The 21625-nt window shown below is 39.5% G+C and overlaps 2 protein-coding genes across 4 annotated transcripts; both read left to right on the forward strand.

Moving 5' to 3' along the window:
• The first annotated feature begins 297 nt into the window (after window positions 1-297).
• Window positions 298-4157, forward strand: abhd14a (abhydrolase domain containing 14A). 2 transcript variants are annotated; one of them, XM_034689360.1, is made up of 6 exons: window positions 533-668; window positions 789-991; window positions 1126-1407; window positions 1629-1744; window positions 2123-2358; window positions 3196-4157. In XM_034689360.1, exons 3-6 carry the CDS (start codon window positions 1145-1147, stop codon window positions 3376-3378), a joined length of 798 nt encoding a protein of 265 aa, XP_034545251.1. In that variant the 5' UTR covers window positions 533-668; window positions 789-991; window positions 1126-1144; the 3' UTR covers window positions 3379-4157. The 2 variants fall into 2 exon arrangements, with proteins under 2 accessions (XP_034545261.1, XP_034545251.1); XM_034689370.1 differs by lacking the exon at window positions 789-991 and having other exon boundaries at window positions 298-668.
• On the forward strand, window positions 563-15454 carry LOC117816941 (aminoacylase-1A-like). Of its 2 annotated transcripts, XM_034689351.1 has the most exons (17): window positions 563-668; window positions 6151-6209; window positions 6300-6384; window positions 6643-6789; window positions 7381-7445; window positions 7547-7651; window positions 7746-7840; window positions 8032-8108; window positions 10002-10091; window positions 12423-12479; window positions 12590-12663; window positions 12773-12822; window positions 13715-13859; window positions 14012-14080; window positions 14171-14250; window positions 14645-14705; window positions 14845-15454. In XM_034689351.1, exons 4-17 carry the CDS (start codon window positions 6663-6665, stop codon window positions 15007-15009), a joined length of 1260 nt encoding a protein of 419 aa, XP_034545242.1. In that variant the 5' UTR covers window positions 563-668; window positions 6151-6209; window positions 6300-6384; window positions 6643-6662; the 3' UTR covers window positions 15010-15454. The 2 variants fall into 2 exon arrangements, with proteins under 2 accessions (XP_034545242.1, XP_034545233.1); XM_034689342.1 differs by lacking the exon at window positions 6300-6384.
• The last annotated feature ends 6171 nt before the right edge of the window (window positions 15455-21625 follow it).

Raw genomic sequence — 21625 nt, forward strand, 5'->3', positions numbered from 1 at the left:
ATTTGACCATGATGCTTGGTGACATTTTCAAAATCAGTCATATCATAATATTGAATTTTACACAGGTTAATTTAATGTGTACGTAAGAGCTGAAGAGACTGCATTTCATCACAGAAAGTACATTTACTTAACATGTAAATATATTTGGGAAAACATAAGCCTTTTCTATATATACACTCCGTAAAAATTACAGGTTAGTCAATGTAAAGGACAAGCACGTCTTTATTTTCTTACTGCTTCGGCCGGAAATGACGATTTGTTTCTTAATGTTGTTTTGTGCAGCTTGCAATGTGGTCCGACTGAAACAAAAGATGTGGACCGCGGATGATGTTGTGTGCAGGAGAAACATTCGTAAAAAATCTTGATACTTCACGGCTTTATCTGCGGATAATATTTAGGTAGTTTTATTTATTATTGTAAAATAAAATGGAAAAAGGGACAATGAATTTGGAATGTTTCTTGTCCGTGAAATATGCACAACTTAACGAGCGTCAGGTTTACCGTTAATATCTGTCACTTAAAAAAGGTAGCTACCACGAACGTCTGGACGAAGCCTTCCAGCAACACTTCTCATCACAAACAGCCATAAAAGAGGGAGAATGGCGATAAAACAGCGAGCCTCGTCCTTCTGCCTGTGAACGTGTCCAACAATTGTCTCCTCTGTGTCGGTATGTCTCCCTCTGCATCCTTTCTGCATCTTGTCTCCTACACTGTCCCATTGTACTGAGAGTCAACGCTAGCTAAGAGAGGAGCGTTACATCTAGCTAATGTTAGCCTTTTTTTTGCAGATTTTCGGCTGAACCACATTAATAAATGGACTGCTTTGACACCGCTATACTGCACATGGTTCTTCCTTCAACCGGGAGGATTAACTTTACTTTAACGGATTACATTGTGGGGCTGTTTCTCTCGTCACCTCTCGTCCTAACAGCGAGATCACATTGATTTGATTAATATCACAACACAATAATAATACTTTGTTCCATTTACTGTAAGTATTTATCATTACAAATTAAACTTAGAGAGGGTTTTTTAAATAATGCACTTTGTTTGCGGGGTTACACGAAACACTGTTTAAGAACCCACATGATTCTGTCTCATACAAAGCACTGTCTACACTTCTAGATTTTTTCATCAAGAAGAAATGAATTTTTTGCGAAATCGTCTTGTTGTCCTGGGCCTGGTGCTGTTGGCCACAATACTATTGTACCTGCTGCTGCCGTCCATCCGCCAGGGCAGCATGGAGCCGTCTCTTGACGCTCAAAGAATGGGGCTGATGTCCACTTCACCTCCACCCATTTCCACCGTCAACGTATCTATTCGCACTGGACAGCTACCTGGAGACCCCCCACTGTTCTTCAGAGAAGCCTTACCAATTGATGGAGCCGGACGACAGATATTGCCGAGGTGAGCTGGCACAAGTCAACATATACTTAAAATATATTTGGAGGTAAAGTGCTTTGATTGTGTAGTTTTCAAGTACAAATCAGTTATTCAAGGGAATCAAAATGCCTCACACTGAAATAGTCAATTACCTGTAATGTTTCTAACCTACACTTTTGAAAATTCTCATAGAGGAAACCTGCAGTTATGAAGACATGATAAATCTAACATTTTTGTTTTGGCAGACTGCAAGTGGTCCTTCTTCATGGCCAGGCCTTCACATCCAAAACCTGGGAAGAACTTGGCACGATGGCCCTACTGGCAACTAATGGATATCAGGCATTAGCAATGGATCTGCCAGGTAGGCATATAAAACTGTTATTCATAGCTCGGGCTCAGAGCTTGAAATTAACAGCACTTGAAATGATTCCAAGGTAATGCCTGAACAGGGCACATTGGGTGTACGCTTTTTTGGTAGAGAAGGGAATAACAAACACTTTACAAATTCCTAGATCAGGAGTATTGAAAGAAAACTGGCATGTGATATGATCCAGTAGGATGTAATAACCGTGTCTACGTGTTTCATTTGCTTTGTCACAAACATGACTTTTTCCGCTGGCAATTCATATACTTGTGTTGACTCAAGCAGCAAAATAATAACATGGAGGTTGATGATCTCAAGAAGTTCCCTGCACAAGTCCTATCCAAATGATTCAACATTTTTTTCTTCTCCCTGGAGGGTATGGAAAATCACCAGATTCAGAGGCTTTGAAGACTGACCAGAATCGTGTAGACCTCCTTTCAAGGTTTATGGAGTCCTTGGGCGTCAGAGCAGCTGTGCTTCTGAGCCCCTCCATGAGTGGACACTACTCCATTCCCTTCCTTGTTAAGAACAATGCTCAGCTGCATGGCTTCGTTCCTATAGCACCAGTTGGTACCCGAAGTTACACTGCACAGCAGTACCAAAATATTGAGGTAAGCATCCTGGGGTTTAAATGGAGTAATATTCCCAGTTGAACTGCTGTCTCTCTTATGTTGGAGCCTGGTGTATGTAAAACTTTCTATAAATTCCAAGAACAGGTTTTAATGTTTAGTTTTATTCACAAATGCACAAAACTCCTGAAAACCATTTGAAATTTGAGCTGCATGTGAACACAACCAACTAGCACCCTACTAAAACTTTCACAAGGAGTTGAGGTGAGCTGATGTAAGAACCAAGCAGAAAATATTCACTGTTTATCTTTTGGGCAGGGTGATGATTATATCTTGTGACCAGTGTAAACCTAAAAGAGTTACACATAAGAGAAAGAATTTTAAAAAAATCCAGGTTTGAAGAAGCAGAATCATTTTCAAGGCGAGAATATGGAAGATGTCTGCACATCCATTTGTTTACATTGATATAATGCAAAAATTGTCATCATAATTTCAGACTCTGTTCCTTTTTTCGCCATAATGTTGTTAAGATTATATTTGAACAGAATTACTCATTAAAGAAAAAGAAATATCTGAAAAAGTCACATGTTCAGAAGTTGTATTTGAAAATTAGCCCACATGATGTTTGTTGAGCAATCCTATCTGTTTGTCTGGAACTTTTCCATATTTCCATCTCATCACTACACTAACAGTATTGATTGTTTTTTATAAGACATGCAAACAAGAGTCACCAACCATTAAACAATATACAGTAGATTTGTTTATCCATAGACTTTGTGTTTCTTCACTTAGCTGTTTACTGGTGTTAAATTACTCATGTGTGAAAATTCCTTACACTGTCCTGCCTCACAGTCGTCTCCCTCTTGTGTTCTTTTCAAGACCCCCACTCTGATTGTCTTTGGAGCCCTGGACACAAACCTAGGTGCACAGTCCCACAAGAACCTCATTCAACTTCCAAATCACTTTGTCCTAAAGTTAGAAGGAGCCCGCCACGCCTGCTACATGGACAAACCCAGAGAATTTCACCAAGGATTGATTGAATTCCTTAGCAAACTGAAGTGAGATCAATCTCAACGACATTGGAAATGAGGGAAACCTCAATGTCTTTTTGAGAATAAATAAAGGTTTTGAATTTAATTGAGATGTATAGCTGAGAAGAGAAGGTTACAAAATAAAGAAGCAAAAAAAAAGTTGGTTTAACACATGTACCAAGTGTGGATCTATCTACAGCACTAAATTTCAGTGTTATTGTTATCACTTGAAGCAAAGAACATCAGCATCGGGGCAGGTTTGTAATACATGGAAAATGGCATGTCAATTCTTGTTGTGACAGTTAATAATACCGTTTTCTGATGTTTTATTATTAAAGTGTTTTATTTAAGTTACCCATACTGTCTCCAAAAATAATGACACTAGTCCAGCTTAGCTTGTTTGAAAAGTAGCTTAAAACGTGTGTAGTGTGGAGTTTTGTTTCATGTGTTTCATGTCTGTCTTTGCATGTAAAAACATGGAATGTGTCTGCTTCACTGTTGCTATTTTTGTAGGTGACATGTAGGTCACTGTAAATATGCAAATGTAACATGTGTCTGTGTTTGAATAGCTTCTGTTTGTTTCCCATCGGAAAAAAAATAATTTTATATTAAGATCTATTTAACATTCTAGATCGAAAGAAAATTAATGCTTTACTAAACAAGAGCAAGCAGAACTGAAAAGTGTACATCAACCATGTCAAATGATTTGAAAAAAAACTCATGTATGTATATAATGGAGGCAAAGTGATGTAATATATTTGCAATAAGTTTGGACAATCATGCAAAGAACAAACTTAAAATAAGATATATGCATAGCTTAAAATAAAGAGAAATTGTTTATTTTGTTGGTGTTTCAGTTGATAAATATGGACCTGTCTATGTCCTGCAGGAGTTTTTTTTAAGTAATCCATTTGTTTCACTCCCACTCTTTCTCTAGATGTGGCCTGCTTGACCAAAAAGCAAAAGTATGTGAATACTTTGTTGACATTATTATATTTTATTGTGTCAACTGTTTAGAACAGGGGTGTCAAACATGCGGCCCGCGGGCCAAAACCAGCCCGCCAGAGGATCTAATCCGGCTCGCGGAACGACTTTGCAAAGTGAAAAAATTACAGAGAAGTCATTAACTGAAATTTTTTAATAAAAGTAACTGCTATTTCAAATTTGTCCTCTGGGGGTCGCATGAAATCATAGTGCTGACGGAGCGCACCTGAACGGTGCTCCAGGACTTTTTTCTGAAAGTGAGAAAATAGATTACTTGCTGTTTGCATAATCCGGTTGAAATTCATAAAGAGTTTTTAAAGCACTAAAAGATGATCCAATTAGCACTAAAGTGAAGTGGTGACTCTGGGATGCTGGCCTTCTAGGCAGAGTGGCAAAGAAAAGGCCATATCTGAGACTGGCCAATAAAAGGAAAAGATTAATATGGGCAAAAGAACAGAGACATTGGACAGAGGAAGATTGGAAAAAAGTGTTATGGACAGACAAATCGAAGTTTGAGGTGTTTGGATCACAGAAGAAGAGGAGTGAGATGCAAACAAGTGAAAAGATGCTGGAAGAGTGCCTGACGCCATCTGTTAAGCATGGTGGATGTAATGTGATGGTCTGGGGCTGCTTTGGTGCAGGTAAAGTGGGAGATTTGTACAAGATAAAAGGGATTTTGAATAATGAAGGCTATCACTCAACTTTGCAACGCCATGCCATACCCTGTAGACAGCGCTTGATTGGAGCCAATTTCCTCCTACAACAGGACAATGACCCAAAGCACACTTCCAGATTATGCAAGAACTATTTAGGGAAGAAGCAGGCAGCTGGTATTCTGTCTGTAATGGAGTGGACAGCGCAGTCACCAGATCTCAACCCCATTGAGCTGTTGTGGGAGCAGCTTGACCGTATGGTACGCAAGAAGTGTCCATCAAGCCAATCGATCTTGTGGGAGGTGCTTCAGGAAGCGTGGGGTGAAATTTCCTCAGATTCCCTCAACAAATTAACAGCTAGAATGCCAAAGGTCTGCAATGCTGTAATTGCTGCAAAGGGAGCATTCTTTGATGAAAGCAAAGTTTGAAGGACAAAATTATTATTTCAACTAAAAATCATCATTTCTAACATTCTCAATGTCTTGACTATATTTTCTATTCATTTTGTAACTCATTTGATAAATAAAAGTGTGAGTTTTCATGAAAAACACAAAATTGTCTGGGTGACCCCAAACTTTTGAACGGTAGTGTATATGTAAACTTGTCATGGTAGGAACGGTGGATCCACAATCTTCGAAAGCAGCCACATATTGTGCGCATGCTTACCATACATGTGCATGCGTCACAGGTGCACTTCGTCACTACTAGCACTAACACTACATCCCGGCATACAACACTGAGCAAGCAAACTTCATGCTGGAGCTGAGGGGTCCATAATAGTCAACTTTACCTTGTTCATTATTATAATCTCCGTTCTTTTGCAGTAAACATTACACACTGTGTGTCAGGTGATTAGGAAACCTGTGTGTCTGGTTTGTTCACAGCAGGTTTCAGGGCTTAAAGAGGAAAATATTTGGCCCCACTATGGGACTCATCATGGTGAAAAATACAACAGCTGTTTTTGTAGAGACGGTTCATTAAATGTGAACATTTTCAGAATGTACTTGTACTTTTTTGCACTAAAAATAGGGAAACATTAGAGATGTTATTATTTTACTGGTCCGGCCCACTTTAGATCAACTCTGGCTGTATATGTGGCCCCTGAACTGAAGTGAGTTTGACGCCCCTGGTTTAGAATGTGATACTTCTGACTTTTATTTTGAAAGGAAATCAGCTGTTCAGCGGAAAGAAGCCTCTTACCTGACAAGCAAGTTGACTGCACAACGTGAGTACAGTTAGTTATAGCGGACTATAAATAATCATTGAGTAAATACAAGCTGTCTGCAGTCATTTAAGTTTCATTTAACACCTTCAGTTTTAGCCACTTAGCCCGTAGTTCAGAGGGAGCTTTAGCTGCGGCTAGCGAGAGAAGCATATGCTGACCTACAAGCTAGCTAGCGGTGAGTTGTTTTTCTTTACGACAGCTACGGTAATTAGACAGGCCTGGCATCTGACAGCTTCAGATAAAAACAGCTCATAGTGTAACAGGATGTAGAGTTAAAACAACACATTTCAATATTTTGGTTAAGATAAAACAGTTGTGTCAAAGAGACGGCTGTGATTGAGATATTATCAGCTGATCCTGGTGTGTTTTGGTTAAAATGATCGATTCTGATGTGATGCTGTGGTTTTTAAAGAAACGTTTTTGTAATTTCCAGACGTGTGAATAAAACCCACCATGCTGCCTGACAAAGACGGTGTTGATGTGGGAGGCGGACAGAGGTCTCCTGAGGGAGAGGACCCTTCTGTGAGTCTGTTCAGAGAGTACCTCCGCCTCAAAACTGTGCACCCAGAGCCCGACTATGGTGAGAAATCTTCATCACAAGATTTGGAAATCCCATCATGCTCTTTAGAAATTGCAAGGTCTGATTATGGTGTTTAACTGTAGTTTTTAGGGGAGCAGAATCAATGTGCAGCATTTTTTTCTATGTTACTTTGCTGGATGTTCAGATCATATCCCCTTACAAAGTCATAAGGTAAGTTTTGTAGATAGATTTGCTTTTATAGATAAACCATCTGCAAGTCCATTGTGGTTTGTCAAAGTCCACTTCTTATCTCCCCCTGCTAGACATTAAAAACTTAATGTTACATAAGTCCTGGAATAAAGAAAGCTGAGCTGCTGTTAGTAGCTCATGCTTGTAATAGAAAAAAAGAGAAAGAGAAATAAATACTTTGAACTGAAAAAGACTTTCCTGACCAAAACAATAAAACTGCATTTTGTGGCAGCTGACATTGTTTTTGTCTCTGGGATGAATGGCCTCCCTCTTAGTGTTTAGTGAGAACTAACAACACTTCTGTCACCTAGGTGGCTGAAAATTGATTTACTAATAAAGATATTCAATATGTTTGTAATGTGTACAAACAGACTCTTATACTTTTTGTTTTTTAATTTACAGGTGCTGCTCTTAAGTTCCTTGACAGGATTGCAGAGGAACTTGGACTACCCATAAAAAAGATTGAGGTGTGTGTCCATGATTGTAATGTAGTCCATGTACACTGAAAGTTAGTCATCCTTCCCCTGATATGGAGGTCTTCCTTAAGTGTGGCTGCCTCTGCTTTTAGGTTTTTCCAGGCAGAGTCGTGTCCATCATGACATGGGAAGGGACAGACCCCAGCCTGAAATCTATCTTACTGAATTCCCACACAGATGTCGTGCCTGTTTTCCAGGTATGACTTTCTCCTCTGTTTATGGTGTTAGAATCCTGTTTTTATCCTAATTAGACATGAAAAAAAATGGATTTGATATGAATCTCTTCTCCAGGAACATTGGAAATACGATGCTTTCAGTGCTTTCAAAGATGCAGAGGGCAACATTTATGCCCGGGGATCACAGGACATGAAATGTGTAACTATACAGTGGGTATAAACTGCATTGATGACTTGTTATTAAACAGGATTTGTGCTCTAGTGATGTTGTGACCTTCAGTTTCTATTCTGTTTTATGCTAAACCCCTGTTTTAACTACCTCCTCTTAGCCTTCACACTGTCAGATCAGTCTACATTTCTTATATCTGTCATAACTCTGTTGTGTCTTCTTTTCTTTCCAGGTACATCCAAGCAGTCAGAAGACTGAAAGCGGAGGGACGGAAGCTGCTGCGCACTGTGCACTTAATGTTTGTTCCTGGTGAGATGTTTCATTTATTCCCTCCTGATCTGCACTCTGATTTCTTGTTTTAACTTCTTTCTAATCTGACCTGTTAGACATCTTCTTAGGTAAAGGCGTGTTTTATGATACCTACCCACCTATCCCTCTCTTTGCTGCCTGAAGGCTACATCGCCAAATGCATAAATGTGATCAGACCTCTGTAACAGAAACATGAAATTGTAACTTTATTGATTAGATTGGATTAACTTCTGTTTTCAGTGCATGTAATCAGAAGTGTAAATAAGCTTTGAGGTGCTGAGAAATTTGCAAAGGTAGTGAAGAGTGTTACAAAGAAGTAACAGGTAAAGAGACTATCGGTTGTCATAGTAGATTTGATGTGTTACCTTTGAGGGTACTAAAACTCTAGAGTTTTGGTAGTGGGTGTGTTTGTTTTGAGTTGTGGCACAGCTGGAAAAAACTGCTTCAAATGAGGTGCAAACAACATGTGAGGCAGCAGATATCACACTTAAATATCTTACAGTGTTCTTTTAGACAGCAGCATGTGTTATGAATACAATGAGTGGGATTTGACACTGCAGACAGCTGTACAACAGACAGCTGGACAGTTTCTATTTAAATGTATTAAAGGTGACATATCATGCAAAATTGACTTTTTAATGGTTCTCTACCTGAAATATGTTTCCCTGGCATGTCTACAAACCCCCCGAGAATGAAAAAAATCCATTCTGCCCCTGTTCCGATTTCTCCACCTTTCTGTAAATGTGTGTGAAACGAGCCGTTTCAGACTTCCGTGATTTTGTTACGTAACAACAATATCCGGTCTGTAACGGAGTCAGAGCTCGGAGCTTGTTCAGCCCATAGACTGTATAAAATAATACTGAATCCCCCCTCCGTTTTTCATTACCTGCACAAATGTGTGCTAACAAGGAGCTTAGGAGGGAGGCATTCTAGTTGTAGGCTGTCTTAATAAACACAAAGGTCGGTTTTACTCCCCACGTCTGCAGATTTGAAGATCTAGTGGATGATTTTTATTTACCATGGATAAGTGCTAGCGCTAGTTAGCATAGTTACATAGCTACATGTCGTAGTTGTAGCTGTGTACCAAGACACACGTCTACATACTGACAAATAAAACAACAAGAAACACAGAATCTGTGACCAATCCTTCAGAAAGGTCCTGCTGCCTTTCTGGTAGAGGTCGGTTTTACTCCCCAGGCCTGCAGATTTGAAGATCTAGTGGATGATTTTTGTTTATCATGGTTAAGTGCTAGCGCTAGTTAGCATAGCCACATAGCTACATGTTCGTAGCTGTGTACCAAGGCACACGTCGACATACTGATAAATAAAACAACAAGAAACACTAAATCTGTGACCAATCCTTCAGAAAGGTCCTGCTACAGGCGCCTCTCCGTCAGGATCAGATTCTGGATCAGATTCAGAGGGTTGAAGTAACGTGATCTCTGGGCAGCCATTTATATTCAGCCAACATGTAAACATTAGATAACGTGCTGGAGAGCCGAGGCACATCCACTTCCTGAGGGGGCGTGGTCAGAGAGAAAACAGAGTGTTCTGAGGAGGACTGAAGAAGAGGGATTTTCAGGCATGCCAAAATCTGATTTCAAAGTGTTTTTTTGAGCATAAACTTTAAAGACATGTTTTGGGGACCTCTTAGACCAATATATATTGATGAAAAAAGCGTGATATGTCACCTTTAATTCATTTGTTGAAACTTTTGTATTGTTTTGCTAAAATCAAGCAGAAGACTTCCAGATTAATTGGTTGTGGAGAGGCTTTAATCACTTGTGATTTGTATGCACATGAGTAGCGGATGTTAAACTATTTGTCACTTCTGAACATTTGGCAGAAGAAAAGACATGATATTCATCTTTTTTTTTCTCCTTTTCTTTTAAGATGAAGAAGTTGGGGGTCACAAGGGAATGGAAACATTTGTGAATCATCCTGAGTTCCAAAAATTAAACATTGGCTTTGCACTGGATGAAGGTAAATAAATCACTTCTCATATAAGTTAATGGATGTGAGACCAGACACTGAATGTCACTCAGTAACTTAAACATGAAGCCTTGATTAGCTATTGTTTGTCTGCTGTGTAATCTGTGTAGTTGGCAGTTGTCTTTAAATTGTATAGCCAACATGCCTTCCTGCTGCATAATTCTCACTCTGGATCATTGTGCCAAACACATTATATTACACTGCATGTAACTATAGCAACAACATTTCGCTTCATGGAACATAAATGGTTAGGTGAACTGAAGTAGCTGGAGAAGGAAGCATCACTTCACTTCCTGATCTGCCTTCATCTTATTCTCATATCAAGACATATTATCAGACAGTACCTCTTTCTTTTGGGCCATTTTGATACATTAAGCTTCTTACAATTCAGACTTGTTTAATCACAGTATGTCGTCTTTATTTGGTTATAATAACTGAATAAAAACACACATTGGAGGCATTTTAAGGCAATACAAATGTACTGACTTGAACTCGGCAGCATCACATATATATATGTGTATATGTATAAAATGTAGCGACTACAAAGAGCCAAAAGCCGCTGAGAGGCTGACGCTGGGCCTGGTTATTGCCAGACGCGCTAAAGCAAAAATCACTAATGCACAAAAAGTAAGTTTAACCTTTTATTACCAAAAAAAGGATGATAAACTCATGATAAAGTGCACAAACAGAAAATAGGAAAAATAAGTGATAAATAGCTTTCATAAGCGAAAAGTAAGCGAAAAGCAAGCGGTCAACAAAAAGTACGGAGACCCAGCTCACCCCCTCTCTCTACCTGCCAAACAAAGGAACACAGGTGGCCTAAATTAACTCGGTATCCCCGCCTCTAACACATGACCCGTAAATAACCTAATTAACTAATCCCACAATAAACTATATTGTAAACAAACAACATAATAACACCACAAAAAGTATACAAACAATATCCTACCCTAAACCTCAAAATAACATAATATAAACACTTGAACTCCCTTCATGGCTCCAACATATATATATATATATATAAATATATATATATATATATATATTTCCAGCTGTGATGTTTATCCTTGTCAAATACAGTCTTAAACACATTACTGTGGATTGTGATTTCACAACACTTCACTGTTTTCATCCTTGACAGCACACTAAAATTTCAATCCCACATCAATAATGTCACTCGGCCTGCATATTTCCATCTTCGCAACATCAATCGCCTCCGCCCGTCCCTCACACCCAACAGCACTGCCATACTCGTTCACACCCTGGTAACTTCACGCATTGATTACTGCGATTCCCTCCTCTTTGGTCTCCCTCTCAAATCCATCCATAAACTCCAACTGGTCCAGAACTCTGCTGCTCGTATTATCACCAGAACTCCGCCCATCAATCACATCACTCCCGTCCTTCAGCAGCTTCACTGGTTACCAGTCAAAACTCGCATCAATTTCAAGATCCTGCTCCTCACCTTTAAGGCCCTCCATAACCTCGCTCCTCCATACCTCTCTGAACTTCTCCACATCAACACACCCAGCTGCACTCTCGGGTCTTCTTCTTCCATTCCCCTCACTTAACCACCTGCCCACTTAACCACCATGGGGTCCAGAGCCTTCAGCCGGTCTGCCCCCCGCCTCTGGAACTCCCTCCCACCAGACATCCGTAACATCAACTCTCTTTCCATTTTCAAATCACATCTCAAAACACATCTTTTTAAACTGTCATATTCACTCTGATTACACCTCTTCACTGCGCTGTATCTGATCCTGTTTATTGTATTTGTATTTATTAATTACACTGTACCATGCCTTGTTGATTTTATCTGCCTATTTTTTACATTGTTCTTTTAAACTCTGCCCTGTACGGTGACCTTGAGTGCTGAGACAGGTGCCTTTAAATAAAAGGCATTATTATTATTATTATTATTATTATTATTATTTAATAGTCAAACTTTTGAATGAATGCCATTAAGGTAGCTTGTTGAAATGGATGCATTTAACTCATGTAGCTCATTTCAAACAGTATAAAGTGTCTAATTTCTGTGTCCTAACGATCCTGCCCACATAGTGGTGTTTGATACAGAGCCAGTATTTAATTTATTCTGATGTAATTTCAAATGTACATGTTCTTATATTACTGTATTTACTGAAACTGTACTGAATGACCTTCTATTGATTCTACACATATAAACAAATGTGTATTGTGGTTTTGATCCCAGAAAGGGGGGTTCATGTGGTTTAATTGCTGATCTGTGCATCATCAATGTCTGTCCTTTTGCCTCACAGTTTGTACTTTTTTGAATTTCATTCTTCTAAATTTGTTTGGTAGGTCTGGCCAACCCTGGTGAGGCCTTCACTGTTTTCTACGGTGAAAGAAACCCCTGGTGTAAGTTCAAAACACACACAGCAAACAACTTCCACTTTCCTATCAGATTACATGAATTTTAAGGGTGATGACAGTCATCTTTGATCAATCAGATTAACTTCCTCTCTCAGGGATCACAGTCCGCTGCCCGGGTAGTCCAGGTCATGGCTCCAGATTTGTGGAGAACACAGCTGCTGAGAAGTTGGTCAGTGTCAAAGTCTTGTGACAAATTAATACAGCTGATAAAATATTTAAAAATGTCAAAAGGGACAAGCCAGAAAATGTCACTGAACATATGGTCTATTCTCGCTCAGCGCCATGTCATCAACTCCTTCCTGGACTTCAGAGAGAAGGAAAAGCATAGGTGAGATTATCATGCAGTTGAAATCAAATTTTCCACATGGTGATGGGAAGATAGAGACAGAGTTCCTCACTTATATTGGTTTGTTTTTAGTGAATTTTAATCACTGTATATTAATAACACAACATGTTAGCACTAGTGCTTGAATCCCATCAAGCACCTCAAGTGTTTAACTTTACCTCTATCCTGCTACTTGGGTTTTTTCAATAGACAAATAATATGCTTAATATAAAAAATATTAAAACTTACATTTTAATTCCCCCATTCATGCAGGAGTTTGTCTGAATCACATGTGAGGGTGCAAAAGGCTGCTTAGTGTTGCATATAAAGTCAAAATTCAGAAGAGCTGTAGAATGTGGGAAGCCTTAGATTATGGACTTCAGCTGTAATTGTCACCTGTGCTGAAGCTTATTAGACAGAATAAAGAATTCTAAACGAACAACAGCCATCTGGAAAAAGTCTAGTTTTACAGCCTGAACTAATAAGATGTGGAATTTGTAGTTTTTCTTCTTTTCCAGGTTGTACTGTGTTCTGTTACTCTTAATGATGCATGTAAATGCTTCTTTTGGGAGTCTTGAAGGCTTTAAAGTCTATTATATAGTATTAATTCAACACAGCCAACTGAAATTGAAACAACATATAAATAATTAGTACCTATATACACAATTCTCAACAGTAAACTTTCAAGAGAATTACTAATAGATCCATGAATATGGCTATATATTGTGTGTATTGTGTTCGTGTCCCAGAGACCTAAATAAATGTAAGAGGAAACAGTGAGTCCTTAATTAGTTCTTTAGTACCAAGAGATCTGATTTGATGTAGATTTTAGCTCTGTGTAATTGTATTAAATTGTGAATGCAGTTATTTTACTGCCACCATGTTTGCATTTCAGGCTAAATACCAGTGAGTGCTTCACACTCGGAGATGTCACCACAGTGAATATGACCATGGTCAAAGGAGGCGTGGCCTACAACGTCATCCCTGCTGAAATGGATGTCAGCTTTGACCTGAGAATACCACCTACAGTAAATCTAAAGGTGTGTGTGCGGGCATGTCTGTATGAATGAAGAAGTGTGTCTGCAGAATATTTTTTTATGTGTGTGACCTGTAGGGATCCACACTACTTGGGTGTTAATGATCTCTGGCTCAATGTGAGCTCTTCAACCTCCTTTATTATAATTCATTGCAGGAGTTTGAAGGACAGATCAAAGAGTGGTGCAGAGAAGCTGGAGAAGATGTCACGTACAAATTTGCTCAGGTAGGTTGATTTACATTCTGTACTCATGTTAAAGTCCTATTGGTTTCTTGCTGTCGTCATAGAGATTAAAACAGCTGCCATTCATTTCAGAAACACATGAACCAGGCCGTGACCTCGACAGAGGAAAACGATCCATGGTGGAGCGCCTTCAGCACCACCTGCAAGTCAATGTGAGTTCAATATACTCAGTAATTTGTCATCCCCACTCCCTCTTCTTCACATTGAAGTGCAGACACAAAGGTAAAATGACAATGTTAGATTGCATGTATGAAATTTCGACTACTTTTCCATATGAAAAATCAAAACTTTGTTTATCGATGACAAAACAACCAAATACTCAGTCTGCTGTTTTAGTGAATCATATTTTATTCTCTTACTCTATTGCATTCACTCATCAGTTTTCACACCTTGGCTGCATATATACACACGGCTCCCTCAATCTTTTTTTCCCTAGACTTAAAGCATTGCCTGTCTTGCCTTGATACTTCCCATGTCTGAATCTGAGAGAAAGTTTATTTCTTATGTTATGAACACTGAGTCTCTGTGTCATTTTCTCCACTGTAGGAATTTGACTCTGGAAAAGGAGATATTTCCAGCTGCAACTGACAGTCGTTTTATCCGAGCTGTGAGTATGAGAACAGGATGCGACAGCAGAAAAAAAAAATCCTTTATATATTGCTGTCTGACATTGTTTGGTGAAAGCCATCCCATTCCTTAAGCTCTGTTTGAGGAAAAGGTTGCTTTTTATTTCTTTTTAAATCTAGGTTGGTATCCCAGCTATCGGCTTCTCTCCGATGAACCGGACGCCAATCCTGCTGCACGATCACAACGAGTTTCTGAATGAGCAAGTCTTCCTGAAAGGCATCAGCGTGTTCGAGAGGCTCATCGCAGCTCTTGCCAGCGTTCCTGCCTGTCCCAATGAGGCTTAGACAAGTCCTCGTTTTTAATCCCTGTACAACATATTGTTCTGATAATGTGATTATTTAACTTGAAATATTTGCAGAGATTACCAAAGAATAATGTAATGTATATCTTAAGCCAACACTGAGCACTTAGCCTTTGATAGTTCAGATTTTTTTTCATGATTCTCAGGATACCGTTTGATTTCAATACTCAGTAAACAGTTTGTTTTTAACATTACACTTGCAGTATGTCAGTAATGTTGGGGCATGTATGCAGTCTTACAAAAATATCATCTATTGTGAGCACAGTATTTTTTATTATTACTGAAAAATCAAACACTAAAATGTAAAGATGACTTTGATTGATAACTAGTCAATCAACTTTAACTTGATTTTTTTAGATTAACCTTGATTTTTAGCGACAATTTCACATATGAAGTTCTATTTAATAAACTTGAATTGAATAAAAGTATGCGATTACCACATCATTACTTTCATGATTATACTTAAACACAAATAAGAGATCAGAGTCAGAAGCTATGTAGATTAAACCCAGTTGAATGAGCAGCAGCTTTAGAGCGGTTATGGAAGATTCCTCAATGCCTCCGGAAAACAGTTTAACCTACAAACAACCATCTGCTCCAAGGACGTGCTATAAAATTTACCCCACTGCATCAATAAAATTGTGAAAACATCAGTTAATCCCTGGAATATGTTGGTGCAGCCTATAAATGGGCTCAAAGAGCATCCTAAAACCTATATTAGGTACAGTGTAACAATGAAGAGTCCAACCTACTCAAAGGTGGATTATGTACAATTAGCCCTAAAGAAAGCAAAGAGGCTGTATACAGCAATATAAAATACATTCTATAGATGGCAATGTGGGCCAATTGGTGGGACCAGTACTCTGGCCTATTTTGAAAACTACAAGGTAGATCGGTGCAAACTCTTTGTAATTTTTTCTTTTCCGCCAGCAGTTTGATATTCTATACAAAAAGAAGTACTACAGTCTATCTACCACTTATAGCTGTCAAAAATACATCCATTGGCGACATTTAGGTATCCAAACATTGACTGTTTTCTTTCCATAGACAACATGCAGTAATTTTCTTGTAACTTTGGTGGATGCATTTCTTTCCTATACACCAGTGTTTTGAAATAGAATTGAAGTAATTTTCTAAAAGCACCGACACCACCTCTGACAAGGCAATTCGTAGTTTAAGATTTTGAGGTGGCACCGAGTTTGGCCCTGATCGGAATGCACAGTCACTATCACTGCTTGCCACACCTGCTAAAAATGAGTTTCACCAAAACAACAGGTTATTTACATGAATTCAACTGAACTTTAACAGGACAACAGAGATAAAACTGGGAGTTGATGTAAACAACAGTGTTGTGTAACAGAGGTCCATTAAGGGATAAAAGAAATCCAAAAATATTTTGCCTCATAATGCTGTTTACAGGAAGTAAAGGTCAGTCTAATCTACAGTTCAGCTCCCTTTGGAGATGTAGTCCAATTAACAGTGCAAGGCTCTCCGAGGGGGACTGGCAGGAAGACTGTGCAGTCAGTAATTAGTCTTCTCTCTCCCTAGGACATGACAGCAGTATTAGCACATGGAGCCGTCAGGGAGACGGCTAAAAAGCTGATCCTACACACTTCCTCCCAGAATGGTGTTGAATAGGTGCAGTCATTCTGTCGGGTGAGCTTTCGAGGATACGAATGCCTGGCTGTGAAAACACACAAGTGTTTAACCAGTTGAGGAAAGAACATAGGAAACAGGAACATTCACTGTTTTTGCAGCATTTCCTCTGAACAAGTGCAAGTGGGCCCTTCTGTCTCAAGGCAAAAGTAATTTAAAAGCATTCAATTTGCTCCATTACACTCTTACTCTTTTAAGCATGGTCAGGATCAGACTCAATAACAGACTCTGAGGAGAGGTGAGGTGAGGATTCAAGTCTTGGTCAAGGACACCTAAGCAGGGGGCTTACCCTTGCAGAGATTTAAGCTGACTCCTGCGGTCTCTCCATACATCCTGCTGTGGTGTTAGCATCGATATTATGACATACAAACAGCTTATGAAACATTGCAATTAGAAAGCTGACGGTCTATAATGACAGTGACCTGTAACAGGTTGAGTGGAAATCATGAGAGGTTGAGAACACTACTGTGAAATAAACCAGATCATCACAGCTTCTGTGTAGAAAACAAATCAAGAAAATATTCAAATCCACAAAATCAATCTCTGGTTCAGCTTTATTTTTGATATCTTCAGCATCCCAGTATTGGGTCTCAGCTTTCTAGTTTTCTTGCGTCTGGGGAGACCTGTTAATATTCAGAGATGCTGCAGTGTATGAAGGAGCCTGTGTTCAGTAAATCTTGCAGCTGAACTGCATCTCTCTCTACATTTCTATCCTGCTGTGCAGCTACAACTGTCCTCTGGATTTAATTATAGCTAACCCTGCTGTGATACCCATGAATTCCCCCCTTAAATGGGAATTAATTGTAGTCTGTCAGAGATTGCAGTTTCACAACCACTATACTGTGGTCAGGCTATTTCATTATCCTGTTATCTTTGCTGTTTACCACAAGTTTAGGATGTTAAGTTATGCAAATAACTTGAAAATATCAGGTTATAAAGTACTAACTTTGGATGAATATTAAAGGGGTGAGTTGCAGTGATAAATGTGATATAAAAATGAAATTAAAAAAAACAGTGAAAGGCACGGGGAGAGAAAAAAAATCATATGACAAAAAAAGAACAGAAATTGTATTTTCATAGATAGATATTCTTAATGTTTAAATCCCATTAACTATTTATATAATTTTATAATTTATTTATATATAGGGGCAAAAGATATCTGGGTGCACATCCTATCTTTTCAGGGTTCCCACTCTTTTCCAGAGATCATTTTCCAGGACATTTCCAGGACATTTTCATTGATGATCAAGCTGGTATGACTGTCTAAATTTAGTTCCTAATTTAGTTCCTAAATAGTCTAATATGTTCCTCTCAGTGGAAGTCTACATTGAAAGACATGTAGTCTATGGCTATCAATGAAATCATCTCTTACATACTTAAAAAATATGGCAAATTGATAATAGAATAGCCAGGGACCCCTTACAGGTGAGAAAATTGTCCATGGCCCCCTCATAATTGTAACACAGATTAAGCACATTAGTGATGTGTCATGATCAAAAGCTGCGGCTCTGAGAGTCGATGCTTTATAGTGAATCAGAAGAGCCGGCTCGCATCAAGAGAGAGCCGGCTCCCAGTTTTTTCCTTTCCCTCCTTAGCTCTCTCAGTGCTCAGCCCCAGCTCTGCTCACAGCAGAACTTTGTTTTGATTGGTCAGCATGGCGGCCATGTGGCCAATCATATGTGAGGATATAGGATACAGGTGATGGAGGGGAGGCTGTGTATCCTGGCTTCATCTGTTCCTTCTGAGAGAGTCTTCTTAAAGACCGGGCAAATACTCACTGAGAGGAGAAATCGGATCAGCCCATCCAAGCTGAGGCATCGGATTTTTCTCAATACCAACCTGAGGACATTAATAATGTTTGCTTGAGTTTGGTTCTGGTTCTGTTTGCTTGAGTTTGGTTCTGGTTCGGTTTACCTGAGTTGGTTCTGGTTCTGTTTGCTTGAGTTTGGTTCTGATTCGGTTTACCTTGAGTTTGGTTCTGGTTCAGTTCTGGTTCTGTTCTGGTAAGGTTCTGGTTCGGTTCTGTTCTGGTTCTGTTTGCTTGAGTTTGGTTCTGGTTTGGTTTACCTGAGTTGGTTCTGGTTCTGTTTGCTTGAGTTTGGTTCTGGTTCGGTTCTGGTTCGGTTCTGTTCTGGTTCGATTCTGGTTCACGTCTTGTTCGGTTCTGGTACGGTTCTGATTCGGTTCTGGTTCGGTTCGGTTCTGCTTCAGTTCCGATTCGGTTCCGATTCGGTTCCGGTTCGGTTCTGGTTCGGTTCTGGTTCATGTCTGGTTCTGGTTCATGTCTGGTTCTGTTCTGGTATGGTTCTGGTTCTGGTACGGTTCTAGTTCGGTTCTGATTTGGTTCTGGTTGGGTTCGGTTCCGGTTTGGTTCTGGTTCGGTTCTGGTTTGGTTCTGGTTCGGTTCTGGTTTGGTTCTGGTTCAGTTCTGGTTCGGGTCTGGTTCGGTTCTGGTTCAACTCTGGTTCGGTTCTGGTATGGTTCTGTTCGGTTCTGGTTCTGTTCTGTTCTGGTTCAGTTCTGGTTCAGTTCTGGTTCGGTTCTGGTTCGGTTCTGGTTCGGGTCTGGTTCGGTTTGGTTCTGGTTGAGTTTGATTCTGGTTTGGTTCTGGTTGAGTTTGATTCTGGTTCTGTTTGCATGAGTTTGGTTCTAGTTCTGTATGCTTAAGTTAAGATCTGGTTCTAAACCAATCATAACCCTAACCTTAACCCTAATCAAAACCCTAACCCTAATCACAATCCTAACCCTAACCCTAACCCTAACCCTAATCACAATCCTAACCCTAACCCTAACCCTAATCAAAACCCTAACCCTAATCACAATCCTAACCCTAACCCTAACCCTAACCCTAATCACAATCCTAACCCTAACCCTAATCCTAACCCTAACCCTAACCCTAATCAAAACCCTAACCCTAACCCTAATCACAATCCTAACCCTAACCCTAATCATAACCCTAACCCTAACCCTAATCAAAACCCTAACCCTAACCCTAATCACAATCCTAACCCTAATCATAACCCTAACCCTAATCATAACCCTAACCCTAACCCTAATCAAAACCCTAACCCTAACCCTAACCCTAACCCTAACCCTAATCACAATCCTAATCCTAACCCTAACCCTAATCCTAACCCTAACCCTAATCCTAACCCTAACCCTAACCCTAATCCTAACCCTAACCCTAATCCTAACCCTAACCCTAACCCTATCCCTAACCCTAACCCTAATCCTAACCCTAACCCGAACTCTAAGCCTAACCCTAATCCTAACCCTAACCCTAACCCTAATCCTAACCCTAATCCTAACCATAATCCTAACCCTAACCCTAACCCTAATCCTAACCCTAACCCTAATCCTAACCCTAACCCTAACCCTAACCCTAATCCTAACCCTAACCCTAACCCTAATCCTAACCCTAACCCTAATCCTAACCCTAACCCTAACCCTAATCCTAACCCTAACCCTAATCCTAACCCTAACCCTAATCCTAACCCTAACCCTAATCATAGCCCTAAGATCAGGGTGAGAATGATTTTGTAACAAAAGAAATGCACACAATTGGGCATTATAAGGCTTCTCATAAAACACCGTACGTTAAGGGTTTTCAACACAAACTATTATTTTTTGCAAAATTAAGGTAAAAAATATACAGCTACAAAAGATCCTAAATTAAGAGCCGTTTGAGAGTCGAAAGAGCCGGCTCTCTGAAAAGAGCCCAACTTCCCATCACTAAAGCACATGCTTACTACCATTTGCACTCTTAGTTGCCCTTGGAACTATTTGTATTGTAAAACGTATCAATGTAAATACTTCAGACCTGTACCATAGTGATAAACAGATAACACTTCAATTTGAATCAAGTAAATACCACTTGTATACTTTAAAACAGAGGGTCATTTCATTCCTTGTGGACTCAACATGACAGCATTTATACTTTTCAAGTAATTGATCTTAAACACTTTCAGAAAATTAACAGTAACAAGACTCACATATCCCTTTGAGCTACCAAATGGTATCATAACAATGGTGTATATGCTGTTTTATAATGACACAGCACAATTTTATAATTTATTAGAAATGTATTCAAATTATTTCACGGACCCCCACGCTATGGTTCGCAGACCCCCAAGGGTCCCAGGACCCCACTTTGAGAACAACTGAGCTACAGTACGGTAATTGAGCCAAATGTACCATAAAACATAAACAATATACCCCCGTTTTCTGTGAATGCATGATTATGAAGTGAAGGAGAAAAGATGTGAAAAAAGTTGCGCAGTGTTGCTGTCTTTTCCAGCACAGCGTGCACTCAACTTTCAATGAATGGGGATATGTTTTGTTAATAGGGTCAGGTCAAACGCAGCCATGTTGGAATCATTTTCCAGGACTTTATGTGATTTTCCAGGACATTTTACTTTTTCTCCCATTTTCCAGGTGTTTTCCAGCACTGGAAAACTGGTCAACTGATTTCCAGGTTTTCCAGGTTTTCCAGGACGCGTGGGAACCCTGTCTTTTGTCTTTTCCAGATAATGCCCATGCACTGAAATTTTCATGGTTTATTTGAGATGTCTATCATTTAACATGGCTTTACAGGCTCATCTCAGGGGAGCACATGGTGGGAATTACCCATTAGAGAGTATTGTGGATTTTCCAGATGTTAATTAACTATTAATTAAATAACACGAAGACAGGATCAACTTGCAGCCTTTGCAGGTTTATTGAAGATACAGCATACAGCTCACATCTCTGATCATCCTCGACAGACAGACTGACGGACCCAAACCCAAGAAGCACCCCAAAAGAATCCTTTCCTCTGCTTTTATGGCCTCCCCGTGACGCCACTGTTTTACGTTCACCCTAATAGTTACCATTGTGAGAACCTCCGGCATGGAGGTCTTGCTTCATACTTGGCTCCCTTGAACTAATGAACCCCTTTAAGGACA

The sequence above is a fragment of the Notolabrus celidotus genome, chromosome 1 (assembly GCF_009762535.1).
Source record: "Notolabrus celidotus isolate fNotCel1 chromosome 1, fNotCel1.pri, whole genome shotgun sequence".
NCBI classification, from domain to species: domain Eukaryota; kingdom Metazoa; phylum Chordata; class Actinopteri; order Labriformes; family Labridae; genus Notolabrus; species Notolabrus celidotus.

Excerpts from the sequence above, each read along its gene's own strand:
- abhd14a (XM_034689370.1), top strand. The coding sequence starts at position 1,145 with ATGAATTTTTTGCGAAATCGTCTTGTTGTCCTGGGCCTGGTGCTGTTG. Across the intron at positions 1,408-1,628 it reads GGACGACAGATATTGCCGAG|ACTGCAAGTGGTCCTTCTTC; the intron begins GTGAGCTGGCAC and ends TTGTTTTGGCAG. Across the intron at positions 2,359-3,195 it reads AGCAGTACCAAAATATTGAG|ACCCCCACTCTGATTGTCTT; the intron begins GTAAGCATCCTG and ends GTTCTTTTCAAG.
- LOC117816941 (XM_034689351.1), top strand. The coding sequence starts at position 6,663 with ATGCTGCCTGACAAAGACGGTGTTGATGTGGGAGGCGGACAGAGGTCT. Across the intron at positions 13,860-14,011 it reads CACCTACAGTAAATCTAAAG|GAGTTTGAAGGACAGATCAA; the intron begins GTGTGTGTGCGG and ends AATTCATTGCAG. Across the intron at positions 14,251-14,644 it reads AGCACCACCTGCAAGTCAAT|GAATTTGACTCTGGAAAAGG; the intron begins GTGAGTTCAATA and ends TCTCCACTGTAG.